We start from the raw sequence: 23,642 nt of genomic DNA, 5'->3' as shown, positions 1-23,642 counted from the left end.
CAGAAAGTTCTAAACATCCCTTTGTGGAAATAATAATTCAAGTCCTACTCTGATAAATTACTTTGTATCTATATTCTATTTCATTTGTACATCTTTAAGCTGTTTTCCCTGAGTAGAATGTAAGCTTCTTGAAGGGAGGGGCATTTTCAGTTTTGTCTTTGTTATTTCTAGCTTCTAATATTGTTTATGGCTTATATTAGTTGTCTATTAAATGGAGGTTAAATTGAAAGTAGTAGCTAACTGTGACTCTGGGCGGAACCACTTAATTTTTCTGGCATTAATTTCCTCATTTAAAAAATTGGGAGTAGAACTTGATGGGAATCTCAGGTCACTTATCTCTAATAATGGCCCAATTCAAAATTCTTTTAGTGGACTCCAGTCCTATACCTACAGTCTATACATAACTATAATTACATGTTCAACCATCATCTTTAATCCAAATTAAATTTCTCTCTACACTAAACCCTGTTCCTTTTCTCCGGCACTCCATTTTTTTAGTGCTACTCTCATTAAAAAAAATCTCTTAGCCTGATTTTAACTAAGAAACATCCTTGGCATTTAAAGTTAAAAGTAATAGTAATTAGTCTGTCAAAAAGCATGAATTAAGTACCTACCATGTGCCAAGTATCATGCTAAGGTATGGGAACACAAAGAAAGAAAAATGCCTTTAAGGAGCTAATAATCTAAGAGCCTGTGGCAACTCAAGTGTCTCTAGTGCTTTGAAGTTTTCAAGACCCTTTACATGAATTATCTCACTTGATTCCGTCTCCTTCATTCCCTTTGTTTAATGTCACTGAGTATAAAAAAGAAAACTGTTCATAGATGATTACAGGAGTTGATATGATTTATCAGTAAAGTTTACCAGCTATTTTCAGGCTATTACATACTGTCATGAAATGCAAGTCTAGATCAACAAAAATTCTGTGGCTATATTACCTGCAGGTACAGACTTGTCAGTTCTGATTAGGTGAGCTTGTTGGGTTCCTATTAGGATTGGTGACCATATTCACTAAGCTATATTGCAGACAGTTGGAATTCCTAGCTTCTTTCTCTCTTCCAAGGGAATTTTACAGAGCCCATCCTAACTCCCAGCTAAGCTCACCACCACCCCTCCCAGCTGCTGCTATTCTCCTTAATGATTTTTAAAAATTTGTTTGTGTATCTTTTGTGTTTGTTTATTTATATGTATATATATTTTCCTTCATATAATCCTGGGACTAGAGTGAGCTTCTGGGATGAAGAGATTTCTGGGATGTGGTAGAAAAAAATCTGGAGAGGAATAAAGCCTTTTATTGATTTTGTACAAAGTTAATATCTTCTTACTTTAGTATGTATTTATTAATACTTATTAGATACTAAAAATAAGTATCTATATTTAATTATTAGTATCTACTTATGTTTTACATATAAGTTCCTTGAAAGCAGGGTTTAATTCCCTTTTGTCTTTCTATAACTAGAACTTAAAACAGTGCTTGGAATATTTTGTCTTTCATGTGTTCATTCTTGTCCAACTCTTCATGACCTCCTTTGGGGTTTTCTTGGAGAAGATACTGGAGTGGTTGTCTATTTCCCTTTCCAGCTCATTTTTCAGATGAGGAAATTAAGGCAAACAGAAAGTAATTATTTTAGGCCATATTTGAAATCAGGAAAATGAATATTCTTCACTCAAGCCCAACATTCTATCCACTGTACCATCTAGTCTGGAACATAGTAGGAACATAATAGATGTTTGTTGATTGACTAAATCAAGAAATGCGTACTGTACAAAGTTGTTCCAAGTATATGGGTCCTTAATTTTTATTTTGTTCCAGCATTACAATATTGAAACTTTAATTCTTATGCTTGGAGGAAACAAACAAAACAACTAATCAAATAACAACAAAAAACCAAACAAATCACTAGTTATCTATTGATTAATACTTTCATTCTGAAAATTAAAGAAATGAATGTGCCTTGAGTATCGTGTAGTAACTAATCATAGCTAATACAAATCTAATGCTTTAGAGTGGATACTATAGCAGCACTTTCATCACAGAAAATAGAATGTTAGTTTAACTAAGCATGGTCACAGAGAACTGTTTCATATACCACGATTTATTCAGCTATTCTCCAATTGATGGTCATCCACTCAGTTTCCAGTTTCTGGCCACTACAAAGAGATCTGCCACAAATATTCTTGCACATACAGGTCCCTTTCCCTTCTTTAAGATTTCTTTGGGATATAAGCCCAGTAGAAACACTGCTGGATCAAAGGGTATAACACAGTTTGATAACTTTTTGAGCATAGTGCCAAATTGCTCTCCAGAATGGCTGGATGTATTCACAATTCCATCAACAATGTATTAGTGTTCCTGTTTTCCCACATCCCCTCCAACATTCCACATTATCTTTCCCTGTCATTCTAGCCAATCTGACAGGTGTGTAGTGTATCTCAGAATTGTCTTAATTTGCGTTCAGAGAATTGTTTCCATCAAAATAGTAGATTACTTAAGATATATTTGGAGATTGTCATTAAACTTTTACTGATTACAGGTGGACCTTGAAAACTTGTTTTATTTAAAAGACTGTATTCTCAGCATCCCAAGCTCCTCCAGTAGCAAGGTAGAGCCCTTTCTTTAGTGGTATCCTAGCGTAAAATGGGTCAACTTCTGTTGCCAGTATAATTTCCCTAACTCAATAATTATGGCTCTAGAAATTCTCTGTGACACCATACACATACATGTAATGGGCTGAGGCTTGAGTTGATGCACTGAGGTCCCAACCACATGAGGCTAAATAGTAATTGGACTATACTCTATTAATATACATGCTTGGATAAAGAATGGCCCCCGCCCACTCTCTGTGCAAGTCCTGATTTGTTGTATAGGAAATGACGATTTTGGTGGGTGGAGGCAGAGAGACAGGAAGAGAGGCTGGGAGAGATTGGCCTGGGTTCTATGCTCATAGCTGCTGGTCGTGTGGCTGCTGGTCTAGCTAGCTTCTTGACTCAGCTGCACACATTGCTATTGCCCATTCTCTTCTACCTCCAATCTTTCTTCACTGAGAATAAAGATTGATGATTTTCCCCCAATCTGAATTCCTGACTCCAGCTGATTTTAAAATACATGTCTTCACATATACATACACATACACATATGTGTACATATGAGAGAAACAATAAGTTGGGTTTGGGGGTTAGGAATTAAAGAAAAAAATAAGTTCACTTAAAGCCAAGTAGTATGGCAGAAAATGTCATTCTATTTTCTTTAAGGAATGTCCTGGTTTGTGATTGTTTGGCAGGACCTGCTGTGGCATAAGATTAGTATTAGTATTGATTAGTAATCAATGCTAAATCTGTTAATGCTGTTGATGTCTAATATTCAGGGCTAAAACTGACTGCTGGCACTTTTTGCTGCTAAGCACATATTACTAGTACTAATATTAAACTAAGTTTCTACTGGTGTTATACTCCATGTACTGTCAGAACTTCACTAAAAGTAGTTGTGGAAACAATACCTAATCATTGATAAAGGGCAGGTAGGTGGCACAGTGGATAGAGTCCTGGTCCTGAAACCAGAAAGCTCTGAGTTTAAATCTAACTCCAAATACTAGCTGTGTGACCTAGGTAAGTTACTTCACCCTGTTTGCCTCAGTTAACTCACCTGTAAAATGAGCTGGAGAAGGAAATGACAAATCCTTCAAATATCTTTGCCAAGAAAATCCCAAATAGGATCATGAAAAGTTAGACACAACCAACTGAAAAAACTACAAATATTGTTATCTCATCACACTCAGTTTCATTTAATGCTTCCCATTGAATATAGGACATCATATTCTAAGAGACCTTTGGTTTCAACTGTCTCCTTTATAAATGAATCAAATGGGACCCAGGGAATAAAGTAACTAATCCAAAAATAAGCAGCAGACTCAAGATTAAACACAGATTCTATAACTTCCAACTTGATCATGTATTCTAATACAATATACTGGCTCCTCTGTAGTAAAAACAATTAAATAATGATCAGTTACATCCTTTCCCTTTTTTAAGTGAATCTCCAGATGTTACTAGATTTCCATAATTTTTTTTAAAATTCATTTTTAAGAAGCTCTCAAATACTTTTCCTGAGCAGCATAATTTGTTATTTTTTATTATAGCTTTTTATTTACAAGATATATGCACGGGTAATTTTTCAGCATTGACAATTGCAAAACCTTTTGTTCCAATTTTTCTCCTCCTTCCTCCCACCTCCTCCCCCAGATGACAAGTAGACCAATACATGTTAAATATGTTAAAGTATATGTTAAATACAATATATGTATATGTATCCATACAGTTATTTTGTAGATCCATACAGTCCCAAAAAGAATTGGACTTTGAAATAGTGTACAATTAACCTGTGAAGGAAATAAAAAAATGCAGGCAGACAAAAATAGAGGGATTGAGAATTCTATGCAGTGGTTCACACTCATTTCCCAGAGTTCTTTCGCTGGGTGTAGCTGGTTCTATTCATTACTGCAGTATTGAAACTGATTTGGTTCATCTCATTGTTGAAGAGAGCCACGTCCATCAGAATTGATCATCATTATCATATAGTATTGTTGTTGATATATATATGATCTCTTGTTCATGAGCAGCATAATTTAGACAATATTTTTAATAATACATTCATTATTTCTGATATCAAATCATCATCAGATTATATTGATTAAGCATCCTCAGGCCTACAGTCCTCTAAAATGTGAGACCAAGTCACTCTGATTCAGTCCTTCTTTAGGATAAGTTTATATTCTAAAAAGGAAAAAAAACATAAATAAACAAATGTCATTTTTAAAAGTATATGTTTCTTGTAAACATCATTAATATGTAATCTTGAAATCTTCTCTTTTTATAGTTTTTCCTAGAACCCATTAATAGCATAATATATGTGCCAGGAATGGGAAAGTAATGAATTCTTTGAAGATAACTGAAAAGACAAAAAAAAAAATATCTAATGGGATATGGTAAAGGACATTATAAAAAAAACATCAATGAGAGAAACACTGTGGTCAGGACAGGCCAGATCTTAGCAGAATTTTTTTTTCTTGAGTGTTCCTCTACTGAGAACCAGAGAAGATATCTAAGCAAAATTAAGAGGCAGAGTAGCTTTTTGCATCCTTCATATCACTTTCTCTATGGCTTCCTATCCTCTGAGGAGGCTTGATTACCCAGGATACCTATTGCCAGGATACCTATCTAAGTCTTCTTTATAGTTAAGTCATAACTATAGTTATAGTTATGCTTCATGTAACAAATTTATCTAAACTGCCATCCTTCCTTTTATATCTACTATATTCTCCTCCACAAAAAAATGTACTGTTAGAGTTTCCATTCTGTCAGAGCTTGTTAGAAAATCTGATAAACTATTTCACACTGATATTAATAGATGATAGATTAAGGTACTATATTCTTCTGGGACAATTGCATTCTACTTGCATACTTTTGCTAATACATAAATATTGGTCTCTATTGCTGAAATATCATGCATTATTACAGTATTTTGGGGGGAAAGGGGAACTTTTTTAGTAGACCTCCTTAAATTATGTGATGTAGGTCACCATTCTTGGTATAGAATACCAAAATCAAATGAAGGAGGCCAAAGGAAGATGAAGTAGACAGTAAGAGAGTAGACAAATTGGCAATAATCCAGAATAGACAGAGATCCTAGAAGTTGAAAGGGAGATCAATGAAGATTGTGTGTGTGTGTGTGTGTGTGTGTGTGTGTGTGTGTGTTTGTGTGTGTGCGAGAAAGAGAGAGAGAGAGTAATTAATAATTTAATTAATGGGCATGAAAAATAGGTCACATTGTTTCTTGTTTTCAAGACTGTATATAACGGATAGTTAGGACTTCTAGGTCTTAGTTCAGCTATCCGGGAACAATTTATTTCTTGGTAATAGAAAAAAAGCTTATTGAGATAAAGACAGTGCTGAAAGTTTGAGCCATTTTTTCTATTCTAGATTCAAGATATAGGGGAAAATAACATTTTTGGCTCCTTAATTTAATTATTATTTGGCCCATTTATTTCTTATGAAAATGGCAAAAAAAAAATATAATCTCAGACTTTTTGACTCATCCAAAATATTGAAATGACATTTTTTCTTCAGTTTCCAGAATTCTGTTTATTTTTCAATGATAAACAAACCTTAGTATTTGACTTATTAAATCTGATTTGTCATATCTTTCTTTAGAAATATAGATTTACCAGCAGTGCTTCTAATGGGTTTATATCCCAAGAGATCTTAAAGAAGGGAAAAGGACCCACATATGCAAAAATGTTTGTGGCAGTCCTTTATGTAGTGGCAAGAAACTGGAAATGGAGTGAAGGCCTATCATTTGGCTGAATAAGTTATGGTATATAAATGTTATGGAATATTATTGTTCTATAAGAAATGATCAACAGGATGATTTCAGAGAGGCCTGGAGAGCCTTACATGAACTGATGCTAAGTGAAATGAGCAGAACCAGTTCATGTACACAGCAACACCAAGATATATGATGATCAATTGTGATGGACGAGGCTCTTTTCAACAATGAGATGATTCAAGCCAATTCCAATGATCTTGTGATAAAGAGAGCCATCTATACCCAGAGAGAGGACTGTGGGAACTGAGTGTATCACAACATACGATTTTCACTCTTTTTGTTGTTTGCTTGCATTTTATTTTCTTTCTCATTTTTTTCCCTTTTTGATCTTGTGCAGTAAGATAATTGTATAAATGTGTATGCATATATTGGATTTGACATATATTTTACCATGTTTAACATATATTGGATTACTTTCCATCTAGGAGAGAGGGAGTAAGGGGAAGGGGTGGGGGGAATTGGAACACAAAGTTTTGCAAGGGTCAGTGTTGAAAAATTATCCTTGCATATGTTTTGAAATTAAAAAACATTTTAATTAAAATAGAAATATAGATTTAACACATTACCCATCCCTTAAGGTTGATTTGTTTTAGAATCAGTACTGGGAATGTAGGTCCAGACTGACAAGTCTAAGAAATCCACTATAATTTGGAGCACCAGGACAGATGGTCAACAGCCCAAGCTTGGTTTTGGCTTAAATATCAAGTCTAGCTATCAGTCAAGTCTTTTCAGGGATTCTGGTTCACTCTGGGATGGACATTAATAATTCCGTCTGTGATTCTTGAAGCCAACTAGGCTATAAGACATAATCTTGAAAAGAACTTCTGAAAGGCTCCAAGAGCCTATCTATCTCCTAAGTGGTCTCCTCCAGTTCCTACCCAGAACTACACTGGTGACCCAGTAGAGATTGAATACAATTTGCCTCCATGATCAATTTTCAAATTTTTCATCAATTCAATTAAAAAAAAAACACTTAGTAAGTACTTACCATGTACAAGGGAGTAGGCATATAAAGAAAAAAATGAAAGTCTCTAACCTCTTGGAGCTTATATTCTGTTGGAAGATTATTTAATGAATCTGCTGCTAAGGCTTGTTGAATAACTAGTTCTTCCCTTGCACCATCGTTCACTGTATATTCATCTAATTTGTTTACTTTGTATTTGTTTAGTTTTGTTGTGTGAAAAGATATTTTGCTTGGATCTAAAATCCGAAAAAGGCAGTCAGTTGTCATAGTCAATAGAGTGTCAAGCCTAGGAGTAGAAATACTTGTTTTCCTAAGTTCAAATCTGTCCTCAGACATTATATGTGTGATCCTGAGCCCTGTTTGTCTCAGTTTCCTCATCTGTAAAATGAACTGGAGAAGGAAGTGGCAAACCATTCCAGTAGCCAAGAAAATCCCCCAAAAGGAGGTTTGATTAAAGAACTGAACTACAAAAACGACAAAAATCTGAAAAAAAAAATTTTTTTTCAAATCTCTCTATCCCAAATATATTTAGTACTGTTCTGCAGTGGGCCAGGAACTAAAAAATATTTATTTCATTAGAGAGGCTTATGATTCAGATTTTTAGACTTTTTACTTTTTGGAGGAGACAGTTTGTGAATAGTTTTATATTAGGTATTCAATAAGCTTTATACAATAAGATCCAGCAAATTATTAAATCAAATTGTAATATATTGCAACTTAAGCCACAGAAATGACTAGATTTTTTCATATTCTTAAGAAATTTCTAGAACATTAATATTTAAAACTATATCGTAGGAAACACTTAGCAGACTCCCTCCCCCACTCTCCCATCCCCATGTCTTTGATTTTCCTTCTCTCTCCTACGACTTTGGTTTTTTGTGCCTTTCCCAGTCAAAATTCAGTTAACTATTTCCACGGCGGAACAAACCTGAGCTGCCCAAGAAACGCATTTAATTTGCAAGGCAACTGCATCTTTTTTCATAGGCAACAACAGCTCCCCAGGGCAATCACATCCCAATGCTGATTTGCTGCAGTGAAGACTGCAGCACTTACAATATGCCCTCCCCCTTTCCCTGTTCTGCTTACAGCATCAGTCTGTAGCCAGTGCAAGGAAGCAGTGATACCCACTAACCTATTCATGCTTTGGAATGCCTAAGTGGTAGCACAGTAAGTACCCTGACAGAAAGCAACAGAGAGACTTCCTTCGCCACTCCAAGATGCAGGCCAGTGCCGATTCTACCAAGATGGACTATCTGTGGAGCAACTGGAAATGTCAGGGTATTAAATTTATTCTAGTAATGCATGCCTACAATGAGAGGGTAAAGCCTGCCTGTGAGAATCTCATAGAAGGAACTCACCCATTTTATATTGTTTCACCTGTGTGGGATCTTTGCATGCTTTTATAACCAGGAGCTTTTGACTGGAATGGTAAATCTGTTTACTTTCATCACAAAATTGTGCTTTGATGTAGTCTGGTTTTCATTTTGGGGTGTGTTATGTGATGCCTCATCTTTTGCTTGCCCTGGAAGCTCTTTATAGAAGCATTACTCTTTTACCTACCATTTGTTTAAGTTTTGCCCATTTCTGTGGTTTACAGTTGAGTACTGGCTGATGTGTTTTTCCCTGACAGTGTAGTATACCACTTTTATTTCTGTTGAGAGAATAAAATCTCTTAGAAGCCCTATTTCAGAGAGCTCTCTCTCTAGTGCATCCTTTTAGACAGGGACACACCCATTCCAAGGTATATGCTTGTGGTCAAACAAAAGATACTGGGACTTGGGAATAGCTCTCACTATTCTGAAAAAGACTGTGGCGTAGCTATATATTATTGTTCAATTGAACACATTTTTTTTTCAGTCAGCCAGTGGGGCAAGCATATAACTTCTATTTGTTAATAAAATACAATAATGTGAGAAGCATCTGTTGAACAATTAAAGAAAAATCAACGCACAGTGCTAGTTACCCTCTGGCATAATGGATTTTTTTTTTTTCAGAACAGTCTACATTAGAACAGGGTGTGGCTACTCTCTAGCTTCCCTTAGATTTCTTTTCAGCCATTTTTATTCAGCCTCACACTTCACAGCTAACACTCATCCATCCTTTGTTGTTAGAAAACTCTCCGTCTAACCTTGCTCAGAGAAGAGATTTCCAGGAGACAGGGATTAATTGCAAAAATGCATCTCGTGCCATAAGCTCTTTTAGGATTTGAAAAAAGCAGTTGTGAAGAAAGCATATTTGGCTTAGACTGCATGGTTTGTAGCATACTTTACACTCTAACAGCATCTGATTCTAAATAGCTGGCTATCCTCCCATTATAATGTTGCATCGTGGATAGAATAGGAAGTCTTTTTGTCTGTAAAACAATCCTGGGTCTTTTGTATCCTTTTATCTTAAAAAAAAAAAAGAAAAGAAAGAAAGAAATGGTGAACATAAACCTTCAGAATTAAAAGGACGGTTACTTTTCTTTTTTTTTTTCCTTTTTGTAGTGATCAGCATGAAACACCAGAATCTTTTTGTAAATTCAGAGGGATGGATCAGGAAGTCAAGTAACTACAAAGTAAACAGTAAACAGATTTGGATAATATAACTCTCAGGAGATTAAAGACTCATTAGTTACTGCTATGAGCAAGGATTTTTAGTATGGGATGCCACTTCTCTCCAGCAGCATACACTCATTGTGGACGTTGGGAGTTTTCATGTAATACCCTATTTTGTAGTTTTAAAAATTGGTCTTGTTATCTATTCACTAAAAAAATAAAAGAAAATATTCCCATTAGTGCAAAGAGGTAAATTTAATCTCATGTTTTCTTTGAATGTATAGGTTCAGTTTTTAGTAGCATTTAGACATCTGTTTCTTACTAAGAGTAGACATCAACCAAAAAAGACATTGATGTATATGAATTTGTACACTTGCAGAATATAATGCTCAAATACAATTGGCTCCCTAAGTTCCCCAATTGAGTTGTTTATTAAAAATTAAAACTAAAATATTCTAATCCATTAGATCATTTGTGATGAGAAAAACAAAGACTGAGAAGACCCTATTTATTCACATCTATTTATAAATTATAGATACTGTATGCCTTTCAGGTTATCATTTTAATTGAGCAATGTAATTTTAAAACCTTTTGTGAAAAATTGCTCTAATCATCTAAAATATTATTATTTTATAATAAATTAAAACAAATCCAGTGTCATTCAAAAATATTACTAATGTCATTTGTTTCTATACCACCTGTATTTCCAAATATATAGTTTTCACCTCTCTTATTCATCCAGAAACCTCTTGTAACAAATAAAAAAGAGAGGAAAAATCAATTCAGCAAAACCAATACACTAAAGCATGTTTAATAGTATTTGTACCTGTAGTGTCCCGCCTCTTCAAAGAAGAGAGAATCATTTTCTCAAGTCTCTCTGTTTCTCTCTCAATTTTTCTCTTTGTCTGTCTGTCTCTCCCCTTTCTTTCTCCTTTTTCTCCTTGTCCCTTTCTTCCCCACTCCCCCTACCTTTTTTTTTTTTTATCTCTTCCATGCTGAAATGCAAGGATCAATCATAAGCCCAATCCCATTAATGATGACCACCTGCTCCATTTCCATCTTGTGTTAGTTTACCCTTCCTTAGGCTATCTGGAGGTCCCCTGTTCCCAGGGGGTCACCATATAAATGGTGAACTTAATATGCACACGCATTTGGCAGAGTCCACTTTACCTTAGAACTTCTGAGCTCAAGCAATCAATCTTCCAGCCTCAGTCTCCATGTGCCACAATGCCTAGCTATTTTTCTCAACTTCATTCAGGGCCAAGTTTGGGCATTATAATGATTTAACATTTAATTTTGACAAATTAAATATTTTAAAAATGAAAAAGTCTATCTAAAACTCCATGATATATAACTGAAAATTATTTTCTTCACCACAGGAACCAAAACTATTTTCTAATAAATATTCTTCCATACTTTCCCCCTTTTATTCATCTTTCCTTTTATCACCACCTAAAGCCATTCTTCTCTTAAATGGCCTAGAAAAGTAAGCATAAAAATAAATTCATATTCTAGGACAGACAAAAGTCATGTAATAGTATTCCAGATAGTATTCTAATAGTATTAAAAGAAATTTAATAACATTTGTGCATACAATTGAAATAACTACTGACACATTATCAATAATGCTTTTATATATTAAGAAAAATAATGGTTTGCTTTTAAAGAAAAACAAAGAATTTTAATTTCATCTTATAACTTTCTTTTTTAATTCTTAAAATTTGGTGGAAAATTTGGAATGAATCAAATATTTCACAAGTATCATGATGAAATGTGCCATAAAAATAATACTATGCGTGTAACTGCATATACATACACACATACAATCTCAAGTTTTGGATTTCATGTCAATAATACATTGTATTTATGGCTTGAGAGAGGAAGACAAAAGCTAACTTTCATACTTATTGCTCTTTTGGAATGGAAACATATGGGAACAAACTCAGATATCATATACTTCATAGGCATGAAATGGAGGGGGGAAATTAATGTGAGGAAATTAAATAATGCAGATATGACCAAAATAGATGATGGACAACTTTGACTGTCAAATAAAATTCTAATCTAATTGAGGAAAATGCTTGAAAACTGAAAATAAATCTCTTATTATATAGGTGGGAAAATATAATTACGATAAATAGATAATTTTCTAAAATGAATTGGAATCAAAATTATACATACACATATATGTATATTCTGTTGTATGAATTTTGTTTCCTTATCTATAAAATGGGATAGCAATCCTTGCACTATTTGTTTTATAGAATTGTTTTAAGGGAAGGCACATATAATTTTGAGTATATAATAAATATACTTATGTATAACTATATAAGTAAAAAAGTACTTATGTGTGCATATATGTATATATCCAGATATTACAATATGGTATCATTTTTAGAAGCAAGGCACTAAAAGTGTAAGTTAATACTATCTATAATTTCAATGAAATAAGAAACTCCCAGTGAGGAAACCCTTCTCCTAGAATGCAGATTAGCAATTGCTTGATAACTTAAGAGTCTTCAAGAGTTCCTTGGGGAACTGAAAGGTTAAGTGAATCACCTAGCATCAAGTAACCTGGAGTTAAAATCCATTTCTTTGATATACATTTGAACTGTAATCTACTGGATAGCAGAATTGGTTTAAAAAACCTTAAAAGGTAGGAATGATGGTAAGAATTTAATAAAGTAATATTTAATTTTTAAAAATACATTTAATAGGACTAATGGAAGTCAATAGCTAGAAACCTCTGTATATAAAACAAAATTTCTAAGGGTTTAGTAGAGATCACTGGAATAAAGTCAGTAGGAATCAGCAGTATGATGTAGCGCCCCCCCTAAAAAAAATCCAATGTAATTTATTGAATACATTAATAATAAAATTGTAATGTCACTAGAAGTGATAAGGAATATCGTCAGTCTTATCATCCCTGTTTACACTTTAGCCAGCAAGAGACCAAACCACATTTATTATCAGAAGTTAGCCAAACTCATGCTTAATCCCACTACCTCAGTTACATTTTTGTTGTTTGGTTATTTTCATTACGTCTGACTTTTCTGAATTCCATTTGGGGTTTTGTTGGTAAAGATACTGACGGGGTTTGCCACTTCCCTCTCCAGATCATTTTACAGATGAGGAAACCAAGGCAATCAGGACTAAGTGACTTATACAAGTTCACACAGCTAATAAGTTTCTAAGGCTAGATTTGAACTCAAGAAATTATTCTTTATAACTTTAGACCCAGGACTCTATTTCACCCCAACACACAAAATTTCATATATATTAAATTACATATAATTTGTATATAACATATGCTAATATATATCATTATATAAATATATATTTAAAAGAATGTGCATAATGATGATGGGATTTAAGGATATTTAGTTTGATAATAAAAGACAGGGAGGAAATTAGATTATCAGTTTCAAATATTTGAAGGGTTATTTTATAGAAAAAAAATAATTTTGTTCAGATTGTTGTCAGAGCATTTGAAGGAGATAGATCTCAGTTCTTCATAGGGAAAATCGTTCTAGCAATTTGAATTCTTCAAAATGGAAATACTCTTTCTGAGGATATACAAGTTCCCCATCAATGAAGCTTTTCAAGCAGAAACTTGAATAACCTCTTATGGTTTTTTTTGTAAATCACTCAAATTCTCTAAGCCTGGGACTATTCATTTGAAAATGACAGGACTGGATTAAATTATCTCGGAGGTCTCTTTCTAAGCTAAACCCTATATTGAGACTACCTTCCTGTTTTAAGTGGCCATTTAATTATACCTCTTGCGTTCTTTCTAATTCTGCAATTCTATGATTCTATTAAATTTGCCAGTTTGTACCTGGTTGGTCTGATTGCTCAAATAATCACTGGAGTTCACTTATACTATCAGAACTATTAGTTTTAACTTAATAGGCAGAAAAAACAAATTGAGGTGATATTTTTCTTAATGATCTTGAATTATTGTCTGAATGGGGGGACTAAGCCATTTTCAAATAAACATTTACAAATATTAACACTTCTGCTCACTTCCATGGTATCTGTTGTTTCTCTTTTCAGCTTCTATTGCTTGCCTTTTTTTCTCATGTTCCTCCATTTTTCTTGAGTCAACTTTATTCACTTTTCCTTATTCTCCTCAAGTTTCCTGTAATTCTCCTATAACACTACATGGACTAGGGGCAGCTAGGTGATGCAGTGGATAGAGCTCCAGCCCTGAAGTCAGGAGGACCTGAGTTCAAATCTCACCTCATACACTTAACACTTGCTAGCTGTGTGACCCTGGGCAAGTCACTTAATCCCAATTACCTCAAGGGGAAAAAAAGACTACATGGGGCTGTCAGCAAATTGGTATGAGTAGGCAATGGCTTTATTTGTTCTAGACAGATCTTATTCTCCCATCTCTTAACCAGACCTATCATAATCAAGGTGTATTTTTAAAAAGTAATCAAACTGTCCCCTTCCTTACTGATAGAGACCTTCTCAGTAACACCAAGAAGACCCAGAATGGAATTAATCCCAGTGATGGTAGAAGAGTTCTAAAGTCTCTAACTTTCAGGCCTACAATATGGCATGTCCTAAGCAGCTTCATCTTTAGCACAATTTATAATTTTAACATTGGTACATTATAGAAGGCCCACATTTCTATAGCACTTTTCTCAACAATACCCTTCTATAGTAGTAAAGACCCAGCAATATTTCCATAGGAGTCATCTAGTCCAATCTTCTGGGGAAAGAAAGGGAAACTGAGCTCCAGAAAAATTAAGTGATTGGACTAAGCTCACAAAAATCCAGGATAGTGGGTGGAGACAACCGTCTCTGGGAGCCAAAGGATTTATGACATTCAACCTGCCCTGTTACTCTGTATGCACATATATAATTATGTATCAGGTTCATTGTTGGAGAAATCCTAACTTTTTGGTAATGAAAGTGGTTAACCATTTCTCACCTTCATTGACTCATTACTCCTACCTTGATTATTCTACTTTTAGTTCTAATATAGTTTTTTTTTCTCCCCCAAAATGGGATCTGACGTTAAAAAGAACAAGACAACACCACCAACAAAAAATATTTATTATGAACAAATATGATTCAAGTTTGGAACAGATTCTTTATTTCACTGCAAAAAAAGGGAGCAGGGAACCACTAGTCACAGAAGAATAATACTGTGCATAACAGTGAGTAAAGGGAAATAAGTAACATCACTACTAGCATAATTATTGGAAAGATATATTCAAGCCCCATTGGGACATGAAGAAGTTTTTAGTAGGTTGCTAATTAGCCATTTCACATTCATGTCTACTGAACAGTCTGCTCAAATGCCAGCTGTGAACTTCTTTCTGGTGGTTTCTTTCTCTCCAATGCTGACTCTTCCCTTGGCACCAGCCCATTCTTGCTGTTGCATAAGTGCTCTCTCTTGGAACAGTGAAACTGCTCAATACAGACACTACCTTCTGCCGTCAATCATTGACACTCCAAGAGCTGCTACTGTCATCACTTTGTTGGTAGGAAATGCTGCCATTGTGATAGCCACCTTTGAAGTTTCCCTGTAGTCTTTTACCAAGGGAGAGAAAACGCACAGGAAGGTGGCTCTATCCTAAGCACAGGTTTTCCTATGAAGTATATACATGCTCTGCTTGTAGGGTATAGGAAGCATACTCTCATTTGATCTCTGAATAGTTCAGAGTCTCCTTCTCACACCTCAAAGGAAGAAGCAATAGGGTGAGCTGAGGGGCAGATTATCCCTTTAGTGCATCCCTAGAATTCTGGTTTAGCAGCCAATTATCACTCAACATAGTGATAAATCCCTACTTGACCAGAAGCTGATTATAATACCCCTTTCCCTAAGCTTTCACATGGTCACCAAGAATAAGTAAGAATTCTGCAGAATTTGGAGAGAACTGGAGAAGAGCACTAGAAGAGTACCTATTATATAAACATTAAATATTATAGCTGGTATTTTAATTTAGATCCCATAACTGCAACTTGAATGCTCATTCTGCAGCACCATGCTGCCATTCTATAAATGAGGAAACGGTGTGTGTACATATATGTACATATATATGTGCAGTGCATATACATCCATGTGTATATGTATGTATAATGTGTGGACTCATTATTTTATGTATATTTGTGTCATTCTATGCATCATTTGCATGTGTTTATCTGTGCCTGTGCCTATCTTACATCTACACCATATACATATATGTATATATCTCTCTAAATTACATGTTGGTATTTATACATACATATGTATACAGTATTTATATATGTACAATATATGACTGTGTATAACATGTATATATGTGTGTTTATATATGTGTAAGTCATATATCTATGTAGGTGTATTCAGCATATCTCTATGTATATTATATATGAAATATGTATATTTCAATGATATGTCTTCTTATGTCATTGAATTTTGTAGAAACAGTGACCTAGCCTCAAATTTAGAAGATATGATATCAAATCTTGCCCATGATACATATTACGTGATCCTCATCATTTAATGTCTCAGTGCCTATTATAGTGCCAATTATCAATTGCCTCACTCTTACTTTGAAAAAAATTATGGTTACTATTTTGGAGGATAACTGAAAAGGGGAACTTTCTCAGCCTTCTGCCCATTTTCTTTCATACAAATTTTTTTGTATCCTCAGTACTAAGTACCATGCCTAACAAATAGAAAGTACTTAACAATTTGATAATGAACTGATCAGCTAGTTTTTATATAGTGCTTTAAGGTCTGAAAACATTTTACAAATATTATCTCATTTTATCTAACTACATTTAGTAGCAATTGCTATCTTTGCTGGGGATGTTTGAGGGGAGTCTATGTTTGATTCTGGAAATTCCCTTTAACACCAAAGTGAGCAGAAGCTCCATCACCTTAGCCATTCCAGCTGTCTCAGCACCCTCCTAAGTAAAAGTGTTAAGATTAATTGGCCAGCCACAGCAATACCAAAGCTAAAGTCATCTTAGTTTAATTTTCTTATGCATCTCCCTACCTGTGTTTAGGGTATAATCAGAATTCATCTTCTCTCTGTCTGTCTGTCTGTGTCTGTCTGTCTGTCTCTTTCGGTCTGTCTCTCTGTCTCTCTCTGTTTCTCTTCTTCCTTTCTCTCTCTCTCTCTCTTTCTCTTTCCCTCCCTCCCTCTTCCTCCCCACCTTTCTGGCTGTAGGTTTCCCCCTACCCTACCTGATGTTGAGGAGCAAAAATATTTCATTTTCCAGTCTTTTAGAGGAAAAACCAATCTCATTCTTTGTCAAAAATAGCCACATTATTTTGCATTGATAGCCACTAATACAATATCAAAAACTGAACTAACACAGACATTAAATGATTAAAGAGTTGGGGAAACAAAAATTTAAGTGCTGGCTGCTTTTTGTCCGGCAGCTGAAAATGTGCATTTGGCTTGCCTTTCTTCATCCCTTCTCCCTCTGGGTATAAAAGATCTAGGAACTAAATTGTTAGGTAATTAAAGGAGAACAGCTGACTTAGGGCTAAGTGTTAAAAAGAAAAAAATTAAGCTTAGCATTTCAAATACTCTGATACATGCCTCATTCAAAAGGCCTTCTGCCTCCACCTATCAGGTCCCCCAGTCTCTGACCAAAACCCTTCAGCTCTTTTATCTTCAACAATTCCATTCAGCCATGAGCAGAATATCCTTGGGTTGGGAAGGCTGGATATGGTATACTACTCTACTTCAATGTCAGTACCCTTCTCCTTAGCTAGACAGCTTACATTGCAATGAAGTGTTTTTCTTGGCATCCTCCTCCAAAGTAAAATTCAGTATCATGGATACTTAGAATTCTGGGTAGGATCTGTTCACCTACAATTAGACCTCCTTATGTCTTTTGTGTCCCCTGTGATACTCTGAATATGGTGAGCTGAGGAGTGAACATAATTAAGCATTTTTGAAGATGACACTACAGGTAGAGGGCACAAGAATAATAGGGTAAGCAGGATAAAGAAAAAAAAATAATAGGATCTTCAATATCTTGAGTTATTTTAAGAATATCTCTAAATAACTTGACTATCAACAGAGAGAGTAGTTTGATGAACTCTTGGGGCAAGGTAGAATTACATGACAATAGAGCCTTTAATTTCAGGAGATACAGATCTATTTCTAAAATGAAATATGACATTTAGGGTTTACTGGAAAAAAAAGTGTTGAGGTCAGGAACCAAATGTTGAGGTGTAGACCACATGTTGAGGTCTACATTTGAGGTACCTAAATGAAATTAGGGTTTAGTTAAGGTCTAGTGGCAGGTTTGGGATACAGGGAGTCAAACAGAGTTCCCCTGCAACCCCCTTGGATTCGGCGCAAGGATACGGCGGTATTTGAGGTCTAGTAGCGGGGCGGAATTCCCAATAAAAGCATTTATTGGCCCGGAGAGCTAGATTGATAAAAGAGGTTTATTACTGAGTTTAGAAGTAGGAGATAGGTGAAGGTAGAGACAAGGAGGGCACTGAACAGAGGGTCCAGTGGACAGAGGGTCCTCACATGGCTACCATGTTTGGAATCTCTGCAAAGAGGGGTTCCCAGTGTGGTCCTTTTAAGTCGGAGACTTAGCTCGAGGGGCTTTGGGGTGTAGCCCCAAAGTTGGCTCAGATCCGGGTGGGGCTGGGACAGGTCCGGATCTTCTATTGGAATTCAAAGGGACCAGGATTTGTGAGTCAAAGGGTAATTTACATTAGCTAGGGGGGGTTGGGAATCAAAGATTGGAATCTTTCCCGCATCAAAAGGAAACTCTAAAAAACAAATGTATCCCTATGTGGCAGCTGCAAATCAGACCTCATAGAATGAATAGTGGCAGTTATAGTTTAATTGTCTTCTAGTACAAAGCTGTTAGGCAGCTAGATGGCACAGAGGACAGAGCACTGGGAGTGGAATGAGGAAGACACTTACTAGCTAGATGATCCTGGGCAAGTCATTTAACTCTTTGCCTAGTTTCCTCATCTGTAAAATGAATTGAAGAAGGAAATACTAGTATCTTTGCCAAGAAAACCCCCAAATGGGATCATAAAGAGTCAGATGTGACTGGAAAATGGCCAAACAACAATAGCACAGTGCCACAGGCATCTCTCTTAAGGCTACAAATTGTGGAACATTTGCCAATCTATAGTGATAATGGCGCTTCCAATAAAAAAAAAATTCAGCTATGGACCAAATCCTGTCCCTTTCAATAAAATATACTATATTTTACCTTATGAATAAAATAAATTAAAATACCATGATTTTCCATGTCATACATATTTAAATAGATTTTCTTAATATTGTAACCATTAGAGAGGCAATTGCCTCAGTAGTTAGACAACTAGCCTTGAAGTCAGAAACACTTCAGATCATAACAGGGACTCCTGAGCAAATCATTTAAACTCTCAGTTCCTGAGATAACTCAATAAGACCATAAATTATCAAGGAAATGCCTATCTGCACTGGTACAGAAAGTTCATCTCCAGGGTTGCCTATAGTAATGAAATCACAGGTTCAACTTTAAAAACAACAACAAAAATTATAACCGTAATTTAGGCTGTATTACTGAATATACATAGTAGTAGTACACCAAAGCTATTTATCATAGAGTAGCATTTGTTGAGAGCAGGTAAATTAGGACAAAATCCAAACCAAATAAAAAAGAATAAATTATCTTTTTAAAAATCAGTATATTTGAATTTTATAGTTTTTTTTCTGAAATTTTTATTAAGGAATCAATTTCTACTCATTCATCTCAGTTAGTGATCTTTAGTTTCTGGGAACATGGATAAAAATGATTTAAAAAATTTAAACCTGATAGCATTTCTCTTCTGTTTGTAAGTGAATTTTTTATGTTCATGATATAGAATATAAAACTGGTTTCTAAACTATTCAAGTATGATAATTTGTTGATTCAGCTTTCCCAGTTCACATTTCTCTAAAAACAGTTCTTCATTGACCACATTATTGACCCCACGGCATCAAAATTATTCATTTTACAAATGAAGATGCTTTGGCCTTGGGGAGCTGGAGTATCCTTTACCATGAAAAATGCTCAGTTTCACAGACACTGGATTTAGTTCTATAGAAATTTGGCCCAAAGTAGGGAATCAGAGTCTTCATAAATTTTCTGGCTCATTACACTCTGAAGATAATTATTTCTTTTTTTCCCCTCAACAATAATTTATTAAGCTCTTTTTATGTGTTCATCATTTTGCAAGGAAATGGGGTTAAAAAAGAAAATAATGAAACATTCCCTGTCCTCAAGGAACTATAATATAATTAATAGCTTATATGTATATAGTTTTAAAGTTTTACAAAGCACTTTAATTATATAACTTTACTTGATTCTTACAATTATACTTTAATAAGTACTATTTTCATTGCATAAATGAGAAAACTGAGGGTACCAAGATAATTAAATCTTAAATCAAGCTTAGGTCTAGCTTATAGTTAGGGCCTCCCCAAAAAAGATTAACAAGGACCCATCTAGAAAGGTACTCATTGTACAGAGGTAAATTCCTATTTAGGAATGAGCAATAGCCTTGGAGGCTAGGAATCCAAGTTTATTCTGGCCTCCACCTCAATACTACCTGTGTGGTATTGGACAGGCACAAAACAGAAGTGGCTCCAAGGACAGTTTTAGACTTATCCAGACCAGTATATGTGCATGTTGTTGTGTGTTGATTTCTGCTAGAACTTCCAGGTAGAAGTGAAAAGAAATATTCTTAGAATGTCCAAGGGAGAGCTATAAAAGTCCCAATGTACACATTCAGAAGAGGAAAAAAAAGAGAGAACAAAAGCTGTTCTATTTCTCTATAAAGTCTGCAGAGTGGAGAGCTCCTAATTCTGCTTGGTCACTTGGCTTTGATACAATCCACTGCCACTGGGATGGTAGAGAAAGACTGCTATAGGGTACTAAACCATGTTTGTTTTTTTGTTTGTTTTTTTATCAAAAAGCCAGAGCACATGTCTTTTTATTGGCCAATTTAGCTAGATAGCACTATGAATGTTCCATGAGATAGACCCAACAGACCCAATCATGCTTCCTCATAAGGTGAGTTCTGATCCAACTCCATCTATATCATCTTAGTCCCTTTAATTTATTTCATTTTTCTAATCTCTAATTCCATTACCTAATTTGTCTCCCTATTCATTCTGGGTTCCTTAGTATAATTTCAGTGCTTCCCCTTTAACTCCTTAGACTTCCTAATCTGCACCATAAGCTTCCTTTATACCCATCAAATCAATCACCATCTCTTTTTAACTTTCAATATCTTTTTTGATCCCAAACTCTGACCAGGAGTGCTGCTGGAGAAAGCCATGAAATTGAACTGATTTATTCTATAACAAATTTGTTCTATACTAGATAATAGTTTTTTTTTTTCCATTCTCAACACTCCATGCCATTATCACTTCATACCTGAACTATTACAATGATCTCGTACTTTGCCTTTCAACTTCTAATATATCCCTCTTTCAACCCACTTTATATATTGATGGTGGTTTAAAGTTCTTAAAATATTGGGTCTATTCCAACACACATATTTATCAAGTTTCTCATGGCAATAATGTGTCCACCTACTTCATCTAGCTACAGTTCTCATAAAGTCAGCAGATTCCACAAGACTCCTAAGATTTTAGGATGATTCTAGATTTAAAACCAAAAAGACCTTCAGGTGCCATGTAGTCAATTTCTTCTTTTAGTAGAACAAGAAAGTGCTATCCTTTGCACTATATTACTCAGATAACAAGTAGATAGGAGAAATGAGATCTGAACCCTGACCCTTTTTACACCAAATTCATTATATCATATTCAGCCCCTTTATATGGTCCCCAGTCTACTGAGCTCCTCTAGTTTCTTTTCTCTCTTGGTAATCTAAATAGCAAAGTCAAAGAAAAGAAGTGAAAAGGCAAAAAACAGAATACTTCAAGGAGCAGATAAGGACCTCTATGCATGAGTTCAGTGCCTGATGACAGGGAAAATGCAATCCCTGTTCTGCGCCAGGATCTTCAGAAATTGCTATTTCAGTCACTATCATTGAACCATCTCCTTGGACACAGAGATATAATAGGGCAAGCAAGATACTAGGATACATTGTCCTTATTTGGAATGTCATTTCATCTTCTCCCTGTGTAACAAGTTCTTTACCCTTCCATCATGAAACTCCCTGTACCTAGCGCATTTCTCTGAAGAAGCCATCCCAAGCTTTAGTGGATTGTTAATCCTGTAATTATAAATGTGCCCTTTTAGTAAACTCAATTGTAGTTATCTTCAAAGGCAAGGGTAGTAGCGTCTAATAATTATGATTTGGTGCTTTGCAAAAGCACTTTATCTACATTATCTCATTTGATTTTCACAACAGCCCCCATAAGGTAGCCCCCAGGTATTATCTCAGGAAACCAATAGTATAGTTATTCACTTCCCTGTTTTGATTTTAACCAAGGTTTGTGACAAAAGATCGTTTTCTTTGGCACTTGTTAAATCAAATTAAAGTGGGGGGAGTAATTATTCATTTCCATAAAAGGGTTAATGAAGGAAATAAAATTAACTTTAAATAACAGGTTCCCTAAGTGAATTTAAAATAAAATTCAATCCACCTGGAAAGAAAGAGACAATAAATGAGTAATTTGGGAAACATCATAAGCCTGGCACAGAAGTAGCATATGGTAGTGATGAAGGACTTCAATTATCCAGGCATCTGGTGGAGTTCTTTCTGTGCCAAAGGCAGAGCAGCTAATAATTTTTTGATTTGCCTTGATAATACTCTTCTTCTTTAAGAGTGGTAGGGGTAAATGAAGAGGAATTTTCACCAAGAAGGAGAAACTAGTTTCTAAGGAAGAAATTATAGGAACCTTGTAAGTTATAAATAGGAAATTTAAAAGTGATGATGGAGGAAATAGATTCTGGCGTATTTCCTGGTTCTGAATCTGTGCTATCATTGATGCATAGGTTCTTTCCAACAATGTGAATAGCAATTCATCCATGTCTGCCCATCCTTGTTTTTTTTTTATCTCAGGGAATCTGCTCATAATATTCAGGGGCTTTTCTCATTTTCTATTGGATATCATAAAGAGAACAATGAAGCCTACCAAGTGATCAGTTAGAACTCATCTTTGCTTTGTGATTTAAGCTATATTTTTGTTTTTTTATTGAAAAAATGTTAAGATTTACACAATTATATTCCATTAGGCATCTTTTCATTTGTTCATCATTGAACTGGATCCAACATTTAGAATATCAACAACTAAATTCATGTTTATAGACCTCTAAAAGATATGTAATTCTTAGTACTCTTTGCTCCCTTTTCTGACATTCTGCTACATCATTAAAGGAACAGAACAAGGGAAGAAAGGGAGGAAATGAGCATTTATTTAGAATCTATAATATGCCAGCCACTGTGCTGAACATATTACAAATACTGTTTCACTTAATATAACAATCCTGTGAGACAGGTGCAGTTCCCATCCTCCTCTTACAACTGAGGAAAATGAGATAGGCATAGATAAAGTGATTTGCCCAGGGTCACACAGCAACTAAGAAACAAGGGTCATTTTGAGGATCACTGCACCAGATTGTGGTTCATTTTGTATTTTTGTTTATTTATTTCATGAGTTATCATGGTCAAAGAATTTATCATCAACATCCTGGTATTGAACCACTTTGTATTTACCTACACTGATTCCTATTTCAGGGACTATACTCAAAATATTCCCTCCATGATAGAATCTTTCAGAGTTTATGCTCTGATAGCATAGCCAGAATCCAGTAGTCACCTCTATGGCT

At 35.0% G+C, this 23,642-nt stretch overlaps 1 protein-coding gene across 2 annotated transcripts in view; it reads left to right on the top strand.

Annotated features, from left to right (window-relative positions):
* RTN1 (reticulon 1) overlaps positions 1–23,642 on the top strand; it is a 255,883-nt gene that overhangs the window by 207,190 nt on the left and 25,051 nt on the right. Inside the window, exon 1 of one of the 2 annotated variants that reach the window (XM_023495716.2) lies at positions 8,352–8,622. The exons of the other annotated variant lie outside the window; for it this stretch is intronic. Coding sequence (XP_023351484.1) covers positions 8,562–8,622 — 61 coding nt within the window. The 5' untranslated portion in view covers positions 8,352–8,561. Of the gene's footprint in view, positions 1–8,351; positions 8,623–23,642 lie in introns of those variants that run through there. 2 annotated transcript variants of the gene reach the window in all.

Source organism: Sarcophilus harrisii, chromosome 2 (assembly GCF_902635505.1).
Source record: "Sarcophilus harrisii chromosome 2, mSarHar1.11, whole genome shotgun sequence".
In the NCBI taxonomy this organism is placed as follows: domain Eukaryota; kingdom Metazoa; phylum Chordata; class Mammalia; order Dasyuromorphia; family Dasyuridae; genus Sarcophilus; species Sarcophilus harrisii.
The sequence above is the reverse complement of the archived record's forward strand: the minus strand, read 5'-3'. Positions and strand labels throughout refer to the sequence as shown.